General features: G+C 40.6%; 1 protein-coding gene across 3 annotated transcripts in view; it reads right to left on the bottom strand.

Moving 5' to 3' along the window:
- Positions 1 to 18,516, bottom strand: part of larp4b (La ribonucleoprotein 4B) — a 47,655-nt gene that overhangs the window by 6,245 nt on the left and 22,894 nt on the right. For 2 of the 3 annotated variants that reach the window (XM_038717260.1, XM_038717262.1), the window contains 11 exons: positions 17,057 to 17,135; positions 13,206 to 13,342; positions 12,562 to 12,665; positions 9,828 to 9,938; positions 8,064 to 8,117; positions 6,475 to 6,681; positions 4,488 to 4,594; positions 3,914 to 4,177; positions 2,789 to 2,834; positions 2,331 to 2,501; positions 1,390 to 1,580 (listed from right to left, as the gene is read on the bottom strand). In XM_038717260.1, coding sequence (XP_038573188.1) covers positions 1,390 to 1,580; positions 2,331 to 2,501; positions 2,789 to 2,834; positions 3,914 to 4,177; positions 4,488 to 4,594; positions 6,475 to 6,681; positions 8,064 to 8,117; positions 9,828 to 9,938; positions 12,562 to 12,665; positions 13,206 to 13,342; positions 17,057 to 17,135 — 1,471 coding nt within the window. The remainder of the gene's footprint in view (positions 1 to 1,389; positions 1,581 to 2,330; positions 2,502 to 2,788; positions 2,835 to 3,913; positions 4,178 to 4,487; positions 4,595 to 6,474; positions 6,682 to 8,063; positions 8,118 to 9,827; positions 9,939 to 12,561; positions 12,666 to 13,205; positions 13,343 to 17,056; positions 17,136 to 18,516) is intronic. The other variant, XM_038717261.1, reaches the window with a different exon arrangement.

Below are 18,516 nucleotides of genomic sequence, written 5' to 3'. Positions count from 1 at the left end.
CGTCCACCGTAAAACGAAACTTATGTAGCCTCGGGAACAGCACGACGGCGCGGGATCAGAGGTAATAGTAACAGCAACTTTAGCATTTAACTGAAATCATGATTGATTGTTGAGTTGAAGCCAAAGTAAGCCACAGTCCTCAGATGAAAATGTGCACGTGCGTTTGTTGTTCTCTTTTTTGGGCCGTGAGTTGGAACCTCACAGTCAGGAGTTAACTGGGTGTCGGGGAGCTGCACCTTTTAACTGCCCTCCAGCTCTCTCTGTAGCTCAGACAATCCCTGCTTCCTGCGTGTGCTAATCCATCCTTTCAACTATATTCTTTGTCTTGATAATTGCCATCTTTATAATAACAAACAGCTGTTTCGTGTGCAGGATCAGGTCATTTCCCGTTTCACATTTCACATGTGTTTTCTTGACAAAACGTGGTTTAGAGACCAGCGTCGGTGACACAGCCACTGTCAGCTCGTGTAGTGTGAGACCCCCCGTCACCGATCAGTCACGTAGTGAGAACGCCACTCGGACTGTTGGTCTGATGTTTGCTGTACACGTATGACACACTATGAATGTGTGAAAGGACCGATAAATATCACCTATAAACGTGCACAGCTGATCCCGTTACCGGGGGGTGCCGCCACCAAGCAAAAGTACTTCTTAAACGACGCATCAATGAATCGTTGAAATCATCTATAGAAGCTTTGAATACTAAAATCATCGTTAGCTGCAGCCCTAGTGTCAATGCACATAAGCCTGCAGTGATTCATCTCTTGATGCTTTTTCCTGCTGACTATAATGTTTTATAATCCTAGTCCTGTCCTGAAATAACCTGAGTGAATACTCATATTTGGCTGAACTACTCATGAACCAGATGCTGCAACTGCTTCTGCTTTCAAGTACTACAGGTAAAACATGAGACTTGACGGGTGCGGTTTTAGATGTGATTCAGTAGTGCAGTACAACTGAGGCCGTAAATAACACAGCATTCGTTATACTTCTGAATAAGAAGTATTGTTTGAAGAACCCCAGTAATAACATTGAGAATTGAGAAGAAATTGCAGGAACCAGGTAGACTCAGGCAGAAAAGGTAAATAAGCGTTTCAAGTGAAGTGAAGGAAGCCTCACTCGCATGGATATTTGTGATGGAGGTACTGTCCTAATTCTTACACTCCTCATAAGTCACTTGCCCGATCATTGTTCGTTGTTTCCTTAAATGTCATTGGCTACTATACTTGTAGTATGCACCAACTTAAAAAAAAAAAAAAATGTTTACCAAGTCAGACACTTAATAAAAAAAAAAAAACCCAACATGTGCTGCCCTACTGTAGCAGATAAAAATCTACTTACAGACCCTGCGATACATCTCAGATTCAACACTGTCAGTGTGGTTCTTACGCTGCTGGGAGGGAGGGAGCAGGACTGTGTGGTTTGCCGGCGGCTGGGGTGAGGGTCGGGGCTGAGGCCGGGGTAGGGGTGGTCGGCGAGGGCTGGAAGCTTGTGGGCATCGGGGAGGTGGAGGACCGAAGTGGCTCTTTGGGGCCTGCTGGAGAGAGAACCCCTCCAGTACTGGAATCAACACTTACATTCTGCAATAAAAAAAATAAAATTAAAAAAAGAGATTTAAAGTGAGGTATTAAAGCAAGCTGACCAGCTCCACCCCTCACCCCCAATAAAACATTGTATGTGCTATGCAATGCACCCTCTACAGTTTTTGACACAATTTCCTGAAAGCGTAGCGAGTTTTCAGCTGGAAACAGGGAAGACAAATTATCTAGGAGACTATCTGTGAATTTTGTAGTAAATGTAGTGATACCAAGGTGAAGAAATATCACCTGCGGCTCAACAGCACACTATTTGGGCCAATAGTGTAATCTTTTTTTTGCAAATGACTTAATTTAACCTAATTTTAGTACTACACAAATAAGCTTTATTGCTATAACCGATTTGTGATAAAAATGTTACTTCTCACATAAGCAGAGGTGCTCTTTTTAACAGGCAAAATGCCAACACTTTTAAACAGAATTCTGGTAGCTAAGGAATCCCACTCTGTAACTGACCTGTGAAAGATAGTGTGAAAAAAAAAACAAGACTTTTGGACAATTTGCATATTTCTAATTATTAGTAGCTAGTAGTAGTATGAAACAAACACCGGTTCACACTGTAAACTGACCTTGGGTACAGAAGGTTGTTGGACTAAAAAGCTGAAACTGATCTAGTGAAGTAACAATAATGTGTGGGAGAGTTTAAATAACAGTAGTGAGTTTACAGCAGCACGCTGAGGGCTGAATAATGTATGAATCTGTACAGCATGTAATAAAATCTGGATGAGTCCTTACCCGTTCCTTGGTGGTTCCGACAACTACACTGCTGGCCAGCCGGTTGTCGAACACGTCGTCAGTCTTCAGCTGGCCGGCTGCTCCGGGCAGGGGAGGAAAGCTGGAGAGACCCAGCTCAAAGCTCGGAGACGGGGGTTTGGGAGGAGGCGGCGGCGACTGAGGCGTCACTCTCTACATGACGGCAACAAACACAGTCAGCACAAAACGTACAAGAGGAGGGGAAAGAAAAACAACCTTGACAACACAAACACAAAGTCAAACTAGAGCAATAGTGACAGACTAGCGTCTGGCGTCTGCCAGCAGCTCTGCAAGAGCTGACATCTTTCATTGTTTCCTTTATATTAATCCTACCCTTAAAAAGAAAAGCCGCATTCAAACAAATGTAAAGCATCCCAAAGCCACATCATTTCAAGACAGAAATACAGCTACATTAGGAGAACATCAAAAAAGTTACTTACTGTAAACTTTTCGTCCCTCTTTTTCCTAGAAGCAGAAATATTTTTCCTTTAAGAAAGAGAACACTTACATTTACAAACATCCATTCTACCTGAAACAATGGCCTCACCTTGAGCAAAGTAAAGAAAACAAAATCTACCCAACACCACCTTATGTACATTTTAGATTATTCACATCCTTTGATTTAACAGTCAGCTAAATTACTACTACTACTACTTATTGTTGTTATGGCCTGAAGTTAATATCTCAGACTGACAAAAGACAAAGCTAGATCTAAGCTCCACTATTGATGCAGAGGAACAGCAGAGCTACTGCTGAAAAGCTCTATTTTGTTGAGATATCTGGGGTTTTATTCCATGGTGGAAGATTGTCTCCCCCCCCCCCATTCATATCATAAAATAAACTGCATATGGCTAAAGTAGGTGTTACTTATAGCTGGCAATCATGTCTGCATGCTTTTTTCTGAACAAAGTTTGAATTGATTTTAAGATCAATGTTCCCCAGTTTTACAGGTTGAAAATTGATGGATGATACTAGCTTTAAACCGTTTTTTCCCCAAACACATGGGACTCCTATTGGAGGATATTCAAATATTTTTGAATAAGCAAATCGAAGAAAAAGGGCCTTTATCTGTTAGCTATCTCTAAATGGTTATCCATACATTTTCTGCCCAGCTTGGCTGAAGAAACAAGTCATGCAGGCATAGTGAGAATCAGTTTAAATAAAGTTGGTTCCTTTACTTCGGTGAAGCTAAAAGCTTTTGCCAACGTGTATGGACAATGTTATCACTGACAGCATGTTTTTATTGTGGGTAAAAATGAATTGTGACAATCACTTTCATGTTCATTCTCTAAATTTAATGCCCTACTGTTTCATTTTGCAGGTACTGATGCTCGATGTAATTTAAATGACAGTTGTTTATCCTCCTGGTTAAGTGTACATCAGTTAACTATCAGATGCAAAGATCTGAATATTTAAGTTGACATGTGTCACAGTTGGTTGAATATTTTGACATACATTTTCAAACTTTCCAAACCTTTATTATCAGGACAGGACAGTACCATTATTGAGCCACAGCATAGTTTAGTGGCACACGATAGCACTTATGCATTGGAGCAGTGCCGTACCTTCCTCGGCCGATACCCAGGGAGTAGTCTGTGGTTGTGGGCTCGGTCACGCGCCCTGTGCCCACGGTGTCCCTGCGGGGGAAGGCTGCAGTGGAGGGTAACCTGGTTCTGGGCTGGCTGGTGGGGGGTCGCGTCGGCGGACTGCTGCGGACCCCGTTGAGTCTCTCGCTGGGGAAACTGGGAAAGAGGCCCGGGTTGTCCAGAAGTCCGGTGCTGCGGTCTGTTGTGGGGATGGTCGGCCTCAAGTGAGGTTTACTGTGATTCCTGCAGGAAACAGGGACATTTAGCTCAACAAGTGTGACGTGAACGATAACAGTGTCATTTTTTGATGTTCAAAGGAAGATTTCACAACTGGAATCAACAATATATATCAGATTAGAAATCCAAAGAAGTTTAAAGTCAAGGGCAACTTTAACCTTCTTTGGATAACTATGACCTGGATGACTGAGAATCTTCACAGACATCAGATTAGAAAGCATTTCAGAAACTTGAAATATATATATATGATGGGTGCTGTTTTAGTTGTGATTCATATTCGTCCCGTATTAGCACCTGAGAAGCCACAGATACACACCTGTTCCTGGGTGAGAAGTGTCTGACAGTGAGGGGGGACGTTGTTGGTTTGAAACTGTGTGACGTGGTAAATCCATTCATGAACTGGTTGTTGTGAAATGGTGCAACCTGGTTAACAGAAAACAGATTCTTCAGCTACATTAACAGGAAGTGAAAATGAAATTTAGGTAATAAAATAATGTGTGTTGGCAGTGAGACATGGCTGCAGGAGGAAAGTGACTTAAAGACCTTTTTGGACCAAACGTTTCAAGTTGTTTTTTTATACTGAACATTTGTTTAAGAAGAAATACAGTATCTAAACCAACCTATTCTGGGAAGCATTTTCTTTGCGTTAAAATTCAAACATAAAACTTCAAACAACTCAATAAATTATGCATTGACAAACAGCTTATGTTTTAAGACAGGTGGAGGAGGGCGAGATAAACGCTGTCCTTTGGGATACGTGTCTGCGTCGCTCTGCAATTACACCCCTGCCAAAACGCTAGGGTGGTGCTATATGTTCCGTTGTGTTTATGTCTGCTGGCCGATCAGGTTAACTTACCAATCAGCCCACCTCTAACTTGAATGGAGGGTAAAATGATAATCGTGCGACTCTTCTAGACTTTCCAAATGTTATTGATTGAACAGATCAAATTCTGATCATGTTGTGGGGACTGTGATGCTCAAAATAATGTATCCACTGTTTTACAGCTGCTTCTTTGGCCAGTTGTTTGGCTTCAAAGCATGAAGCACTTCCTGGGGGCCAGGAAATCAGGGTGCCTCTGATCAGAAACCTGCAACAGCCAATGAGAGTGAGCTGACTGGGAAGCGTCACCAGCGCGTTGAGTATTTGCTCGCACTACAAAATGTACAAATCATGCTGATTCCCTCTTCTCAGCCATGAATTCACAGTTTAATTCCCTTATTGTTTTTCTGTGGAAAAGTCCAACTAGCTGACAACGACAGCCTGCCTCCATGTTTGTTTATATCTGAAGTCACTCGATCATGCAAGTTTCCGTGAGATCCCAAGTTTCCGGAGCTGCCACTCTCAAATGGTTTTGTATAAATGCTCAGTGTGTGGTCCTGCGTCTTGACTAAATTGTCTGGTGAGTGGGTTCTTAAGATTAAAATACAAAAAACTGGTCAAATCTGTCATTATGTCTGTGGGATCCTATGTTTTTAAGATCTGAAACTTTTCCATTGTTCATCAGGCAAAAACAAGCCAGTTGTGAAAATAGTTACAGATTTTAAAACTCTAAAGCAGTTAAATCAGAAGGAGCTTTATTGCCAAGTAGTGTTTTACACATCACCACAGCAAATTCCTTGTATAAGGTGCTACACGTAGACAAACATACAGTCGACATAAATAAATGTAGAAATATATAAATATGGAATAGAAGAACAACGTTACAGATATGTACACATGTACATTATTCTGGGTCTGACATTATAGCTGGTTCTGGCCTGCGGGCCGCCTATTGCCGACCACTGGTCTAGACATTAACTCCTGTTTCACTGCGAATTTAAGGAGAATAACTTTAACATGTTAAGTTTTCACTTGTTGTTGTTACCTGTTGTGCATCTGCTTCTGATTCAAAGGTGATGAACCAGTTGTCATTGTAGGAAACGCAACGAAAGAGAATATTGTGTACATAAAGAAAAGGATTTACATTTAATAAATCAGATGAAATCAAACTATCTTTGGCATATTGCATCACCTACATGCACGTTGACTTGTGAATAAATACACGGCAAACTCAGTGAAATGTAAATATAAGCCATAAATGTGAGCCAACTGCTCCTTTGTTTACCTGAATGTCCAGTTGTTAAATGAAAATGCAAAATAAATCTGTTAAACAAAAGCACTGGTAAAAAAATGTACTTGGAGAGGTTTAGCTGACCTTTAAGGCTTTAAATGTAGTTAATGTACTGTTTGAACACACAACTGACTAATTAAATACCATTTCCTTGACTTGACTTTCCGAAAAGCTAATTGAGCTAATTCTTACCAGCGTGGGGTCGATGAAGCTGTGTGTGGTGGACCACGCCTGCGGCGTGATGAGGCTGTATAAGGGGAACTGCTGCTGGGGGCTGTAAACCTGCGGGATGTAGTAGGATGTGTAGCGCTGCTGGGCGTACGGGTTCACCTCCACCGGCCGGTAACCGTTCTTTGGCATGAAAGTGTTGATAGCGATTGCCTTCGCCTTTATCCTCGCCTGGTGGAGAGCAAGAAACAGGGCGGGAGATTAGCACCAGTCCACAACACAGATAGAGTTTACATTTCTTTCAGTCTATTGCAAACTTTCAATTTCTACACATAAAATGCTTAAGCAACCATGAATAACAAATCAGATAACTAAATTTTATTTTATTGTGTAAATATCTTCAGTAGGAATTCACAAGTGAAAGTAAGAAGAACGTAATATACTAAAATATAAAAGGTATACATAAATATAAAGTGAAAATTATAGGAAATTAGGTGCATAAAAAACAAAGCCAAAGAAGCAGCAGGAAGAAAATGAAACTTTGATTGAAAATTTGATAAATAGCTTTCACGGATACATTTTTCTTTACGTTGCATTGAAGCACACATACACAATACTTTCAGCAGTTTCATATTGGAGTTGGGCTACATTTCTTTGGAAAATTACTCCTTATTAAATATGCATTTGTGCCCTTAACCAATTGCCCAACACTTAGTAGTGCTAGCAGTGCACACCCCCTGCCTGACAAAGGTCAATGAATGTTTTGACCTAAATTTAATTTTCATTTAGTACAGCATGTGGCGAGTTACCGGCCAAGTGAAGTAGCTGTGCAAAACGGACTTTTCTTCTGTGGTGTTAATGGCAATTTTCATACATCCCTTAACCTCTGAATGAACCTGTGAACAGTGAAGACCTGTGATTTGTGGGTCCTCTGGTGAAAACCTTGATGTGTTTCTTTGTGGCTTTAAGTTTCTAAACTAACAGTGACATCAATAAAATAAAAGAATTGCCCAAAGGGAGGGTGGGGGGTGTCCAGGCGCGCTAGCCTGGAAAACCTAGCTGTAACTCTAACATTAAACTTGGCTCTCCTTATTAGCTAGGCTAAAGCTGGGTCTCTGATATTGACAGCGTTGTGTTGGACTGACTTGTGCAGCTGTGTTCATGAGGGAGAGAGAGAGGGACGAGCAAGAGGATGTGCTGCATGAATGCACTACAGCGCTCTGCAATCAAATACGATTTTAAATCTAAAATTAATATGCGGCGGTCAGCGTTGATATTGTGGCAGGCCGCCACAAATAAATGAACGTATGGGAAACACTGGTATATTTTGAATGTACCTAAATTACTACTACTAATTGGCCTTTTATTATGGTTGTTCTATTAGTTCTTTGCATTACTTATTGATTTTATCTTGCTCTCTGGCTGGATGCATGATGATTTTGTTGTCTGCTGTGTCGACCTGTTTTCTCATGTTTGTACAGCACTTTGGTCAGCTCACGATGTTTTAAATGCAGTACAGAAATACGTCTGACTTGACTAGTACACACAATAATAAATGCACTTATAGTAAATCGTTTTGGAGAGAAGTCTCAGATCAGTGTAATGTAATCTACCTTAATAGGCTTCCCTTGGAAGGTCTTCACCTCCTCACGGAGATACTGATATGCCTGTAACAAGAGAAAGTGAAGGGCACAGAAGTAGGTATTAGGATGATTTTTAAATGTGAAATACAAATATGAATTATAACTTGATTCAACTAGGTACTAATCTTTTATGATCACATTACTAACAGATCACTCACTCAAAGGGGTAAAAAACAATGTTGGAAAAACAAAACAGAGTACATCAGTAGGGGGGGGAAGAGGAGCAATAGAGGAAAATCGGGACATAGTCCTGTCCATGTACAAGAAGTGGATTGAGAGATGGAAGAAGGAAAATGTAATATGGGTTTAAAGACCCATTGAAATAAATAATCCTGTGTCCTTTTGGTTTAATTGTTTAGTTATTCCTTGTAATGCCAACGACATGTAAAGCACAGGTAAAATAAGCTAAATCTCTCTTTTCTCTTTCTGTAAAAGTATATTTTTGATCACTCATCTTGTTCAATAATGTGTGAAATCAAAAGTTATTTGGAGTAACTAGTTAACCCCACCTGTCATATACCATTAGCTCTTTGAACAAGTAGCTAGCAGAGCAATATCATGGAAGATGTCAGTTGGCAAAAACCGAATTTACATCATTGAGGTCCAGTCTAGTCATCTCACCCTCATCCCTCCTGATCTAACAGCACTGGTGAGAAGGATGTGTGTGGACAACAATCTAGACCAGGGGTCTGCAAATAAGTCTGGCATCGGGCCAAATTAGTTTCAAGCCATTATATGGTGGGCCAGAACAAAGTCAAATTATTTCAAATCCTTGTACACTCACGTGCATGTTTAGCTCAGTAGGTACTGTGCAGGACTCCCGTTAGGAAGATTTGAAGATCAAGTCCAATTAACTGCGTATATTTCCCCTCCTTATTACTTGATTATAAGGACACTTTTGCACATGCTTACAATAAGGCACGTGTTGTAGTGTGTACGCCCGGCGTCTGATCCGCATTCATAACCTAGGGACACTTATTTTAATTTCCCTGAGAAAATCAGGGTGTGAACTACGGGGGAGCCAGGGGAGATAGCTCCCCCTAATAAGACATCAGCTCCCTAAAAGCATGATTTGTGATATTTGGGGGGGGGTTCTCTAAAATATTGACACCATGCTTTATTGACATTAATCTTCTCATAGATCATGCGGAGCGTCAGACTTCATCCCACCAGGGGAAACAATCACTGACTGACCAGTGGCGGGCTAGTCCCGCCCCACTCCCTCTCCGGTGCCGAAAGGCTTTGAACATTTGTGATCGTTGGCTGGATGAATATTACGCATGATCTATGCACCACTGCAACTGGGAGCACTCTGCAGCGCCACGCAACTTTCCACATTCTTCCCAGAGGTGTGTCAAGCAAGCCAGGGACTCTTTTGAATGTCCTTTAGAACTCTTCAAAGTAAAAGCTCTCAATAAACTCGTCATAGAGCACTGCTGCAATAAATGTTCTTGCGCTTTTATTTTGCAGCCACAATCACTTAAGAGGAAGTGATTGTGCGAGTAACTGTATCTGTCATGACGGATATCTATGTCAGCACCAGCCGCTATCAATTTATTTATTTTTGATTTTTCTGCTATCAAAGCAATCTGGCCGCAGGCCAGATATTATTGCTGGCGGGCCGGTTCTGGCCTGCGGGCCGCCTATTGCTGACCACTGGTCTAGACATTAACTCGTGTTTCACTGTTAAAGAGAATAACTTAAACATGTTAAGTTTTCACTTGTTGTTGTTACCTGTTGTGCATCTGCTTCTGATTCAAAGGTGATGAACCAGTTGTCATTGTAGGCAAATTCACAGTTGATGAACTTGGGTAAGTTGTCCCCTTTAAAGAGAGCCTCGACCTCCTGCAAAACAAAACAGGAGGTGAAGTTATTTAAAAAGTTAAGCAGTAAAACAACCATCACAGAAAATGGCAGCTTTGCACTAGTAAATAAAAGTAAAAAAATTCAGTATTCAGGAAAAGGTCTCTATTACACTAAACAAAATTATAAACACAACACTTTTGTTTTTGCCCCCATTCATCATAAGCAGATTTCCTCTATGTACACAAAAGGCCTCTGAGGTGTTTGCCCGTGAATTGAATGTTCATTTCTCTACCATAAGCCGTCTCCAAAGGCGGTTCAGAGAATTTGGCGGTACAGCCAACCGGCCTCACAAACGCAGACCATGTGTAACCACACCAGCCCAGGACCTCCACATCCTGAGACCAACCACCCGGACAGCTGCTGTAACAATCAGTTTGAACCAAAGCATTTCTGCACAAACTGTCAGGAACCGTCAGAGGGAAGCTCATCTGCATGCTCGTGGACCTCATCAAGGTTTCGACCTGACTGAAACTTTGCACAGCCATTGAAGAGGAGTGGACCAACATTCCACAACCTGATCAACTCTATGTGAAGGAGATGTGTTGCACTAAGTGAGGCAAATGGTGGTCACACCAGAATACTGACTGGTTTCCAGACCCCTCCGGACTCCCCAATATAGTACAGATTTGTGAACAATATTTGAGAGAAAAAGGCCTTTTGTGTACATAGACAAAGTCTTAGATCTTTGAGTTCAGCTCATGATGAATGGGGGCAAAAATAAAAGTGTTCAGTGTAGTTTGACCTAAAACTGATGGTTATCTAATAAACATCCAACAATTGTTGATTTCTTTGAACATCCTCACAGATACTGTATAATATCTGTATACTGTTACTCCATTGAACATACTGTAAGATACAGCACAACTGTACTTATATGTATAAAAATCACAATATTTCTGCACTTCTGGTTAGATGCCAACTACATTTCATTAGCACTGTACCCATGCTCTGTATAATGACGTTCAAGTTCTAAATTCTGTGTGAAAGTGGATTTAATTTTTGGTGTTAAAACATTAAAGGTAGTGCAAGATTTAAAATATTTTCAATGACAAATTAACCATAATAGTAGACTTTTACAGGTCCAATATCTGCAGACTTCAGGTTTGTTTTGCTTAAGAACAGAACCCAAAACTGGCTGTTGTTTCCATTTCTTTTAAAACTACACAAACGTGCCTACCACCCAATGAAAACTGGACTAAAATGTCTAAAATCCAAAATGTTGCAACCCAAAACACAAAACACCTGAGAAATAAACACCAGAATGTAGTTTGTTGTATGCAGAGCTGTGCCATGAACCAGTTTGTTTGCAACAGACCCTTAAGGTCAATTATTATGTCTGAGTCATGTTGTAAATAATTTAGTTGGCTCTGAATACTTCATGCAGCTGACAAATTTAAGTATGTGCCAGACAGGGTTGTTGGTACACATAAAATAAATTAAAAAAACAATACTAGCTTTCATTGCTTGATTTTGACCTCATCACTGGATCTGAATAAAGCTGTCAGACTCCTCCTAGAACTGTCACAATTTAATGTAGACGAACAAAATAGTACAGAAGCAGGTGAACATGCCATTTCAGCTTGGTTTGAAAGGGTGCATGGGAGCTGTCAAGATATGTGGAATAAAAACATTTAACTGCAACATGACAAAGGTTCAGCAGAGAATTAGCAAAAAACTTCCATCTGCAGTTCCACTAATGTTCTTCTGAATTACTGCAGTTAAAACAAACATTAACAGCAGTTTCCGTAACATTGAAAACATTAAACAATAATTATTAGAAAGGATTTATTTGATATGCTGCGGAGCTGAAAATGTGCTGCTGATAACACTGAGTCAGTTCAACTGAAAATGTTCTGTCATGCTGAGGCAGATAAGGGTGTTACTGATATCATACACATTCTGCAGATACTGCTCAGCAGTTCAGGATGTTGCTGTAAAAAAGCTTCTGAGTAATGTTAAACCTCCTAAAACCTGCACATGCACTGTGGCGTATAGGCAAAACCTAAGCTGTGGGTGCATAAGTGGAAGAAGACGGAGTGTGTCTGCATATTAAAATCCTGACCAGGTGTAAGGAACAGATGAGATGTTTAACTTGGATGTCTGAATGCAGGAAGGGCTCCACTGTCACCCCCCACACCTTGCTGTCATGGTTTATTGAAGTGATTCTATAACACAGGTGGTCTTCTGCAAATTAAATGGTCTCCAGACTGCACATGCATCACCAAGTGACTGTGCAAGGTACCGATATTAGCAATAACCAGTAATGCATTTGCAGCACTTTTCATTTTCTAAATGTTGTCTTGGTTTTAGGACTCAGGATTCATTTCAAAAGTTTCATTTCAGCTCTATGGCCAAATCCTGTCACATTTTGTCTTGAATGCACAACCCTACCAAGACTGTAAATTAAAGACCTATCACGAAATGCGAATAGACTATCAATGATCCAGACGTTTGGTACCTTCAATGTATGCAAGTTATGCTGGTATTTAGGGCTTGAGCCGTCTGTGAAAGTTAAAGTGGAATCATCATACACCTAGTCTTCGTTGACTCTCTCGATGTTGCCACAGTGAAAATCAAACACCATGCACATCCACTGACTGACCTCTATGGGCGTGCTCTCAGGAACCTCTCTGAGGATCACAATGCAGCGGTTCTGATTGGGTCGCACCTTCTCCCCCTTCTCATCCACTTGGACCAATGGCAGAGCTTAAGATTGGAATAACAGAATGAAGCATTCACAGATTTTAATATGAATTAAAACTTAACATTGAACTCTTTGCTTAACAGCAAACTGTTAACTCATGTTAACCTGAACGCCTAAAATGTCAGTGAAAAAGATAAAGTAAAAATCCATGAGGAGTAACAACAACACAGATAACTTGTGATTTGTTTACAGTATCTTATCCAGTTTCATATACAATTCTTAACAATGCACACTGAGACATAAAATAAGAGAGCAGCTTTAAGCCAGACAGGATTCATTTAAGTAGTAAATTAAGTGCGAATATAAATCAAACACAAGCAGGTAAGAGTTCTGAATGCACTTTAACAACCTCCAGGGAAATCAATCCCAACCACATGCTGATAAAAAATCCACTGCCTGGTAAGTTTGTCTTGTCATACAGCCTCCTAAGCAGGTAAGCAAACATCATCAAAGTCCTGCTTTACTTCAAAATTCTAGCCGGCAAGTAGAACCATGAAATGGATAATAAATGTTTGGAGGCAAACACTCAACAATTTACTCACATCGTAAAATGTCCACTATCAGCTCCACGTCGGTGCTGAGCTTTTTGACGTGATCCAGGTTGGCCACTGTCACAATTGGCACATATTGGTCGCTGTCCATCTGGGAGATGAGGTACATGTCACTGGCCAGATTCTCCCTGAGAGAAAAAGAAGAGGTAGAGGTGGTTTAGTGATACTTGTGCAGCTCAGATGGCAATATGAGACCTTGTAACTGTGGAGATGAAATTGAAACTTTACTCAGATAAAATTGAACACACTTCACTGATTACACACAGTCACACCTGTTTTAACCTTACAGCTGTCACATTATACCACACCCCACATCTAGTGAACATCAAGCAGCTTGGTTTAGGAAACCCAAGGGTAACAAATATGGGAATGTGAACCGGTGAGACTCTTGAACCAGCCACTTCAGTCTCCAGCTGTTGCATCCTTGGCTGCTTTCCTTATGCAACTGTGGGCTAAGAGGTTTTCTCAAAGGAAATGCAACGTAGGTGTTCACGGTTTCACTTTCTCAAAAAAAGTTCTCATCCAGTGTTTAATAACCTGGCAGTGCTCTTCTGGTTTCTCTGTTCTCATGGGATTTGTCTCCCCTTCATGTCTGGTCATTGCCACTTGGATTTTGTTAATGTAGTTTTGATGAAGCAAACAATACAGTAATCTATACAAGTTTGTGAGGCCTTGATCCCCTTCAAACCAGCAGCTAAACTGCCACCACCACAGAGGCATTCAACGTTATGAAATAAGGCTTTCATTCAGACTACGCCTGACACGCCCACAGAGAGAGAGACCGAGAGAGACGGAGACAGAGAGAGAGATGCATGATCAGTATCAAAAGCAAGGCATAGTCCCACTGTAAACTAATGGTAGTAACATATAGAACTAATTATAAATATATGTATTTTATTATGAGTGCGTTGCTCTAGTTGATAAGTCTCCATGAAATTAGTATTATGGCAGTTAACTTGCAACTTTAATTTAATCCTTTGATTGATTGATGGATTGTTAGCAAACAGCAGCTAACAATAGCTAACAGCACTGCAGACAGACATGGGAGCTCTGCTCATAGAACAATGTGCTGCCCTATCAAACAGTACATATTACTTCACAATGCCAAAGTTTAATGCACACGTCTTTACTTCTATTATGACTATAACTATTTAAAGTCCAGCTTAAATTAAATTGAATTGTTTTTGTCTGCAACAGCATAAATGTGCGCTCTGTATATCACTTCACCTGTTTTCTCCTTTCAGAAAAAAAAGGGAGCAATGTATTTATATTTTTTACGTTTTGCATTAATTCGCCATAATACCATTTCTTTATCTGTCTGTGTAGATGGAGACCTTTTTTGATACAGCCAATCAAATTCTGCATAAAGCAAACATCAGCGTTCAGGCAGAGCAGACAGCAGCTGTATGATACAAGAACCACAGACCCACATTAGCTTTCCTGCTTAAGTCTCCTTATCAAACTTCACATGAACATGTCTTGTGCGGCAATTGACCCTTTCCTAAGCCACGCCCAGAATACACAGCTGGCCAATCACAGCACAGTATAGGAGTCGCTCTAACTGACGTCCGACACTCCCATGGATGTGCTCCATTGACTAATGCAAAAAGAGTCATTTTCTAGCTTTCTTTGGCTGTATTTTTCAAAGATATGGTCAAACGCTGTTCCTGGGGCACAATATTTACAGTCGCTACCCAGAGAGGTTGAAAGGAGAAGTACGATTTATTCTCTTTCCGAAACCTAAAAAAAATGCCAGCTGTGGATTGTTCCTAATGTAATATTAGCTAATTCTAGTTAACTTCCTACTGAATGTAACTTAATAAAGCCCTACTGTTCTGCTTTTTAATGATTGGAATAATGAATAGAGCCCTACCCAGCTGTACAGGAACAGTGTTGATCCTTAATATGGTTGGCTTTTGTCTCAATCGTTGAGGGATGCGGCGGTTCACTTGTACTGTGTGATTGGTAGGTTCAAATCTATTTCACAGCCTGAATACAACCTTCAAATGTATAATGCAACTGCTAAACTGTTTGCTTCTTTCTGAGATCGCTTTTTCCAACAAATTGGACAATATTTCTCCAGGGAGTGCAGTAATATCAAGTGGCAGCGCAGACAGTTTGTCGGTCTTACTAATGGGGGCGGGGCTTTGCAAAGGGTCAATTCCACTATAAATGTGAACAGAAAATTCACCAGAATGCAGGAAATTAAGTGTTTAATGCTCTAAATTACTATATAATTAAGAAGAGTGTTAAAATTTGGTCTGGATGTCGCAAACCCAATATCACGTCTTGACTCGTAAGCCAAGTGTCACGTCACAACCCTACTTGTCTGCCCGTGGCTTGTAGCTACAGTACGTTTGTTTACTTTGTCTCTTGTTACTGTAACACAGGCAACCAATCAAATCTAACACAAAAAGCAACACGCGCCTTCAGCTGGCTGAGATGAAAGGGAACATCTGATATTTCACCTTAGACCTTTGTTCTTCCTTTAAATAATACAAAACTCAGCAATGTGATTGGCAAAGGACAAAAAAGCAGGAAAATATACTGAGACCCCCCCCCCCACACCATGATCAAACTGGTGGGGGCTCTATTATAGCATAAGGATGGTAATGGAGGAGCCATGACCATAACTGGGATAAATGGGAACCTTTAACATAAGGACTGGTCACACAAAGTTTAGTTCTTTGCATCTTATACTGTGCAACAATAATGGCAGTAGCTACTTACAGCTGTGGAAAGAATGCCTCTCTCCATTGTTCTCCATTCTTCATTTGGTTTTGTGGCTAACAGCTAACTTTAACAACATAAGATCCGGTGCTGGTTCCCTGCAGCCCGTCCTTCAAGTCAGGAATGGTGCGTTCAGTAGTGAAGTAACGCAGCCATACTTGGAATAGTAACTTGCAATCATGTAAGTGTTTTGGATATAGTAATCCATTACACTACTCTTTACTGTGAAAAGTTATGTTATTACAGTATTACTGGCCAATTACGTTACATAACATTGATGCGCAAAAGCGACTGGGGTACACACTGTGTGCAATGTGTGGAATTGGGCAGCTGAACGCAAACAAACATCAATACAACAATACAGTTGTAGCTGATTTTAAGCGCCAAGAAGCAAGATTTTTAGGATAAAACAAACTATCATAACAGAGAAAGTCGAACTGAGTCAAAGTTTCTGGTCATGCCAATAGATCGGTGAGAGTCATCCGATTTGCAACGCCTTAAAAGCAGTGAGCAATGACTGCACCCAGAAAAAGCTCAACAACAAACTCAACAACCCACACCACAGTAGGAGGATCTGTTGTGCTGTTGATGACAAAAAGGATCAACAGGATTTCAGGAGGCAGAATAACCATTTTGTCCTTTAATAATCACTTAAGAGTAGCTTTTTTTGCTATGGCTCAATTTAATTTATTTTTCTCCATTAACAAGTGTTAAACAGCTGCTGAGCGATGAGAGGTAGGGGGGATCTGAGCCTATTGCTGTTGTAAAGGAAGTCCTTTACAACAGCATATTGTTTCCTCCATTCCTGTGTTGCAATGTAGGAAAAATGCATACATATCTTTAGTTACTTTTTTAAGAATGATATATTGACCATCTGAAGAAAAGAACTACTAATTATTCACCATGACTGATGACCAACATGACATCAGAAAATTCTGTGAGTCTATAATTTAGAGGACCTGAATGACTACCTTCACCATTCTGTTTCTTGGGTTTTCAAGTGAAAGCCCATTTGCTGAAACCTCCCTGTAAGCAAACCTACTCATAGTCTTAAATACACCCAGTGCCTCATTGTGATGTAATGTACTGTAAAATGACCAAAGTAAACTCACCGGGACAGACAGAACTCCAAGGTCTTCTTCAGGTGCTCTCTCAAGCCCTCCTGGGGATTCTCTTGCTGGGGATCGCTGCCTATTGACACAAAGGGGGAAGTGTTTTGGTAAATTAAAAGGCAACTAACTAACTAGTCCCTGACCCTGGGAGCAAACCATTATTCAAACCAGTGAAATGCAAGGCCTAATAAAATAAACCATATATGAAGCAGGATGGGGTGGGGTAGAGCAGAGATGCTGAGCAAACATTTCAAGGACCGCTTAAATGAACAAGTACAGGAAAAATGGTTTATTTATACATCAAACATGCAGCATGCTTATTAGTAGTTCACCAAGAACTTAACCAGTGTGATTTCCCACCAAATGGACTTTTTGAAGCCAATTAAAGTATAAAGTATTAAAGTTGAATGAGAATTCATTCAGGTCCAGCACTTAAAACAGAAACTGTTCTTGGTATAAACTCACCACTGTAAAATCCAGGGTGCCAAGCAAAATGTTTAGAAATTAATAAATCAACGGGGAGACAATCTTGGAAATCAATCTAAGGCTTTAAATTGGGAAAAAATTGGTTCAGTGTTTACTTGTCTAAATTCATTTGTTAACCAAAACAGTAGACATTTCTCCACTCTACTAGTGGCTCACACACAATGTTTTTTCGTCCCTTTGTAATATGTGTTGTTTCCTAATTGCTTAAGCCTTAAAAGGACAGAAAATGGCTGTTCATACCCACAAACTTTGTGTTTGTGACCAGGACAGTAATATTATGAAATGTGCCTATTTCCAATGAGAAAACGAGTTTGTCTTGAGTTTGTCTTTACTTGAAGGCTGCCGACTTCATTATCTAGAGCTCTGACAAATTGTTTCATTAGGCCCAATTTGAGTTGCAGTGGTGGCATCAGCATCTTCCAGGGGTCCACCAGCTGCTCCCACTTCACAATGTTCCTCCCATCAGAGAACACAGTCCCATCTGTGGTAGTGCACCTTGGTGTCCCTGCAGTCCCAAAGGCAAAGATAGCAGGAAAACTGCCCTAGAGACCCATCAGGAATGCCACCATTTTGAAGTCTCCCATGACCTCCTAGCCGGACTCATCATACTTCAAGACGTCCATCAAGGTCTTAATGATGCTGTAATCCTTTTTGAAGTACAATGAGTGAGCCAGAGGACGTAGGGATGCACCGAAATGAAAAGTCTTGGCTGAAGCCAAAACCAAGTAATAAAAAACTTTCCCGAATACGTATACTGAACAAGCACATTTTTCCATTTATTTTACCTTTTTTTTTTTTAACCATTGCATAAATGAAATAGTAAAAATGTGCTTTTTACGCTGTGTTTCCCCACAGGATTTGGAGAGACTATGGTGGATGGGTCCGAGGCCCGAGAGGGTCCGGTAAAGTAAATTACATGAGTCCATTTACTTTTAATGGAGACATGTAATAGGTCTTACACTTTCTGTGAATAT

This window comes from Micropterus salmoides, unplaced genomic scaffold, assembly GCF_014851395.1.
Source record: "Micropterus salmoides isolate LMB-PRFRI ecotype aquatic unplaced genomic scaffold, ASM1485139v1 Ms_hic_scaffold_14, whole genome shotgun sequence".
NCBI lineage: Eukaryota > Metazoa > Chordata > Actinopteri > Centrarchiformes > Centrarchidae > Micropterus > Micropterus salmoides.
The sequence above is the reverse complement of the archived record's forward strand: the minus strand, read 5'-3'. Positions and strand labels throughout refer to the sequence as shown.